The sequence below is a fragment of the Salmo salar genome, chromosome ssa06 (assembly GCF_905237065.1).
Source record: "Salmo salar chromosome ssa06, Ssal_v3.1, whole genome shotgun sequence".
Classification (NCBI taxonomy): Eukaryota; Metazoa; Chordata; class Actinopteri; order Salmoniformes; family Salmonidae; genus Salmo; species Salmo salar.
The window spans coordinates 25,774,655-25,779,951 of NC_059447.1; the positions used below are offsets into that span (position 1 = coordinate 25,774,655).

Genomic DNA, 5,297 nt, shown 5'->3' on the forward strand with positions numbered 1-5,297 from the left:
GGTTTTTACACTTGGAACCGGCAGGTTTGCTCGACCTTATTTACGGTTTCCTCGCACATAAAAGTGGTGGAATTATGAGTGAATTAGTGAAGGTCATAACTCACCTCCACCACACCTTAATTTCTTACATCTCCACCCTGAACAAATTGCAGGTGCTATTCTCATTCAATTCAAGGTAAGAATAAGCATAGAGAAAAAAGTGCATACAAAGGAATTACTTTCTATTTACATGCGCTTAACTTGGTTCGGAATCGGCCCACAACAGCGCAAATACAAACACCAATTTGAAAAACCCTCATGAAAGCAGCTCCAGGCAGCCCCTTATTGCCGTTTCACACTGTATTTTTGTCTGGTTATCCAACAAGAATCTTGGTCCAGATACATGGGCCAGTCGTGCAGAGTCATGCCCAGATTGTGATTGGGCTGGTCAGGCCGATGCCCCTGCATGCCACTGGGAGAACAGTGTCCCATGTCTGACCGTACTCCACAGCTGTCAGGTTGGCACAATAGACCCTCTCAAGTTTCCCGAGGTTAACAACAAAAGTGATACATTGTACCCATTCCGTCCGTAATTTGATGACGGGGAAATAGTGTTTGTCCTGCGTCTCTTTCTTTACAACAGCGTAACCTCCTGGAAATATAACCTCTCTCTCTGTGTGTGTGTGTGTGCGCGAGAGAGAGAATAGCGATGACAGCGTGCTTCCGACTCATCACACCCATTGCCGTTTCCTCCCCACACGCGCCATGGGGCAATATTCTTACTACCCTTGTTTCTTTTAGTCACGCGTACCCCATACCACACCCACATCCGCCCAACCACTGGGTACAGATGTCAGTTCAACGTTAAGTTTTTATTTACGTTGGTTGAGTTGTCAACTAACGTGAATTCAACAAATATGTGACCATGTCATCAGGAAATAATTTAAACGTTGTGTGAAAAAGAATCCAATCAGTCTTCCACGTTAAAAACAGATTTTTAGGGGTTGAAATGAAATGGAAACAACGTTGATTCAACCACTGTGTCCAGTGGGCACCCATGTCATGATGAATAGTTTCCACAAGGCTACAACAAGTTAAAAGGAAACGAGACAAGGTTCAAGTTCATTATAAAACGTTTTAATAAATAAAACTGAGGTAGTGTCATTGGAATGGTTTGTTTCACAGTTTTGGTTATCAGTGTCGATACAATTCATTTTGGTTCGTATGGAAGAAAAGTTCCACAGTTTAACCAATTAACGTACAATTCCAAATTAACAAAATATACATTTGCATGTATCATACAGGTAGAACATTCAGAACATTTAATGGATCAATTTATGTAATAGGTCAAATGTTTGGATTACTGGGGCCCACAACAGTGATTAATAGTAAATAGTTGGTCTAGTATTTTCAGCATCATGGCGCACGTGTAGGCTATAAAAGTCCGTGAAACCAGCACTATTCAGTCGGTTTAGGCTTGTGCCATATATTGTATTCAGTCCTTTTCCACCAGGCCCAGACCTAGAAAGTATTAGACCAAACAATGTTCTTCCGTCTTCCTCTTTTGGCGCACAGCCAGCGGGGAAAGTCACAGCGGCAGAACAGGAACTATTTTACGGTAACGATCAGTCACTTCTTTCACAAAACAAGCTCCAAGTTTCGGAGAAATCTCAACTGAGTTCCCGAGACAGCCCCGTTTCCAACATTAGAGACCATAGCGTTTTATAGTGTCTGAACGCATATGCGGCCTCCTCTCTCTCTACCCGGCTCATACCCGGATAGTTTTGCCCATGGCGCATTCCTCCTACTCGGTCACAAAATTATATTTATGAACCCAAATCAAAGCAAACTCTTCATTGTCCCTTCAAAACGCTGCAATGGTTCTTAACATGGGCACCGATGAGGCCATTGAGTCCTCACTGACACGGTAGCAGTTCACAGAGCTCCGTATGACGGTATTTCTCCCTTGCTCCATTTTAGCTTTCTTGAAGGGGAGGAAGTCGGGCTCTGAGGCCGCCTTGCCGCGTCTCTTCCTGACGTTACGGTCAGGCCTCGACGGGCCCCGGTTCTCCTTGTCTTCTCTACCTGCTGTTACACTGCAGTGCTGCGGGAGTGAGCTCGTTTCGTCCTCGGAGGATGAGGCACTCTCCTGGGGCTGGGGGGTCGCGGGTAGTCCAGACAGAGACGAGGAAACCTCCCTCTCCAAAGGGTCTCCAGTTGTTTCCTCCATCGGTGACTCTTGCTGGACCGGCTCTGCTGCTGTCGTGGTTTCACAACTGGCCTGCGATGCGTGGTAGATATCCCGGGCGGACTGCATTACGAGCGTGAGCAGCAGACTCCGGTGGAGACGGTGTCCCCCGCGCTGTGCGCGCGAGCTGTATAGTTTGCCTAGAGCGTGGACCATAATCCTCTTGGCCTCAGCGCTGACCTCCATGTTGTTGCTTATTATTGATCTTAAGACGTTTAAAGACTCGTTAATTTGATTGCCACAACTTTAGACCTTCCTTTACCGTTAGGGCCTATATTCTCCAAACTTCACACACATACAGACATGAACGTGCCTGTACAACCCGCTTTATTATAACTTCGCTGACGTCAGTGGCTCGCTCTCATCTGAGAGGTGTAAATTCTTCCATGAGCTCCTCCTATGCCAAAAGCCCCACAAGAGCTGCGGATAACGCAGATAGACAACTATTTATGACTAGACACATGTGTAGGTTGTGTTTAGGCTGTGTTTATTTGTACCACATTTGTTTGCATAATTGTGTCATTTGAACAACCGAATATCAACGCAAATCTGACCACTGTCAACAGGCCATACACTTTATACTAGGCTAATGAAAGAACAGAAACCCGAGAAACCAATAAAATTCATAAAATATCGGTGCCATTTAGTTGTTGCATTGTCTTACTATCACCAGGCTAATTGTCTCTCTGTGTTTGTGTGTGTGGCATCTATTATTAAGTGGAAGGGAATTGCATTTTGTTTTCTTGTGTAAATGGACTACTGCTTTCTTGAACATGTCTCTCTTGCAAAATAGATTAGCCTGTAGGCTAATTAAAGGTTAAATAAAAAAATTGCATTTGAGACTGTTCCAATTTTTTTTTATGAATCCTTTGAACAAAAATGATATGGCTAAAAGGCTAACAGCCATGCCTCAATAGCCTTATATTTAGCTACTGGTATCAGGTCAAGACCACCAATCAAAGCCATTATATAATGATTTTCTACTGGGAAAAGCTGTGTTGATAAATTACTCTTGAATCTTCATGTTTTTCTTGCTTCACATTACTATAACATTACTCCGATGGGGGCTGTTTTTCAGAGGGGCTATCGACAGATGCCCATATAAAGTACATCCGACGGGTAACCGAGGCGCGCGCGCTGCAGTGGAAAACCCGTGACGCGCCTAGGAGACCCTTGCTTCCATTGGCCATACAAAGTGCGAACCATTAGGGATTGCGTCAGAACACATCTCCTTATATGGTGTTGTCAAGACTCTGCGCTCTGCTTCCCTGAGCCCAAATATGGGCATCGGGAGCGCGCTTAATACAGTAGTGCCGCGTTTGGGGTCAACTCAACACATCTATTTTAGGATGCACATCTGGCAGCAAGGATGCCGCTGGAAATCTGACATTGATGAAAGGAGCAAGCAAGCCATGCTAAGTGCTAATCAAACTACCAGTCAACTGTCTCTGGATTGGCAAAGAAAACTGTTTTTGTAATTTAGAGACTTTTTTTTTGTATTCCATCAATCCAAAATCACACCTCTAGTATTTCCTGTCCGATCCTCCATCTGGACTCTTTGGTTCAATATGTCCCTGTCCAATATAAGTTGTATGCATCATTTCTAAGTCAAGGTCCAAATGGAACCAAGAAGCATTCATTTGCTGAGCTGTGATTTGATTCACTTACTATGCACTCCCTTGCCCACATTCCATTTGGTGCTCTCACTTTAAATTGCCCATCTTCATTATTGCCAAAATCCCCACAAGAGTGAACAGACCTTTGATAATGTCTAATTACAGCAGGTAGCAAACCTATAATTTACAAGTCAATCTTGTCAGTGGTACAAATATTAGGGAAAAAATGAGCTAGGCCACAAATCATTTGTTACAAACCTTTTATTAAGATAGTTTTTTTAAATCCATGTTGACATTTATCTTAATGATTTTTCTTTACAGTAGTTAATGTGCAATTACCTTGAATAATATTGGGTCACAGTTAAGGGGTTTCACAAAGTTATTGGCACTTGGAAAACAATGAGAACAGAATGAGCACTGGCGCTACAGGGTCACAGAGGGCAAGGAGCAGGGGCAGAGACATTGGGGACGCTACTGCACTGGTTTCAATAAGCGGTTTGTGGGTATATACCTCATGCTGAGAGTGCACGACTAACAATCCAACTTCTTTAGTGCCTCTATGTATAATATACAGTATATATCTATACATATATTCATATTTATATATGTATATGTGAAAAAAGGTCCTTTGCCAAGCCTATATACCACACTGGACACTGCCTTTGTTTGTCCATCCTCTTGAGGTGTGTGTGTTGGGGGAGGAGGAACATCTACCTGTAGGGATGGAGGATGAATCAGCTTGAATTGTCCTGTCTCACACAAACAAACATTCCTTTCTGTTCCTTTAGTCTTGTGCTTCAGAGCTGAGAGAAGTAACCCTCCTCAAAACACACAAAACTAAACTTTGATCACTTAGTAACCAACTCAGTCAATGACTATGGTCTGTGGGGGAAATACTATCATCTGGTGGTGGCTCCAGGCAGTGCACTGGTCTGCAGTACCACATGTGAACATCAGGTGGTGAACAAGAGTGGATCTGACAGTGTCCATAATATCATGGGATCTGTTCAGCAGGGTGAAATCAGACCCTGGTGTACAGGTTCAATAACAGGTGCAAAGTTTGTAATTCAGACCTCTATAGCTCCAAACACCCACTATTACCCACCCACCTCCCCAAAAATCATTCCCCCCAATAGACAAGAGAGACAGTACAGTGCCCTAGTCTGTCCCATCACCCCCCCCCGGAAGAACCTCTCATGGAACCCTCATCACAAACAATTAAAAAAAATATACAGTTCTCTGTCTAGCTACCGGTGCTCTGTCTAGCTACCGGTGCTCTGTCTAGCTACCGGTGCTCTGTCTAGCTACCGTACCGTTATCTTTCTTTCCTTTTCAAATTTTTCTTCAGCAAGAAGTTGGTAAATCTTTCACCACCTTTAATTAGTAGCATTTCTTTAAGGTCTTTACAGTACACGTTTCTTTAAAGAAAAAAGAAGCAATACAAGAAAAAAAAA

General features: G+C 43.4%; 1 protein-coding gene across 1 annotated transcript; it reads right to left on the bottom strand.

The window, feature by feature from the left end:
* Positions 1 to 1,094: 1,094 nt before the first annotated feature.
* On the bottom strand, positions 1,095 to 2,862 carry ier2a (immediate early response 2a). Its single transcript, XM_014203148.2, has one exon. The coding sequence runs from the start codon at positions 2,411 to 2,413 to the stop codon at positions 1,844 to 1,846; it is 570 nt and encodes a 189-aa protein (XP_014058623.1). The 5' UTR covers positions 2,414 to 2,862; the 3' UTR covers positions 1,095 to 1,843.
* Between the last annotated feature and the right edge of the window lie 2,435 nt (positions 2,863 to 5,297).

What these genes read in the sequence shown, in the direction of transcription:
- ier2a (XM_014203148.2), bottom strand. Translation starts at nt 2,413, where the DNA reads ATGGAGGTCAGCGCTGAGGCCAAGAGGATTATGGTCCACGCTCTAGGC.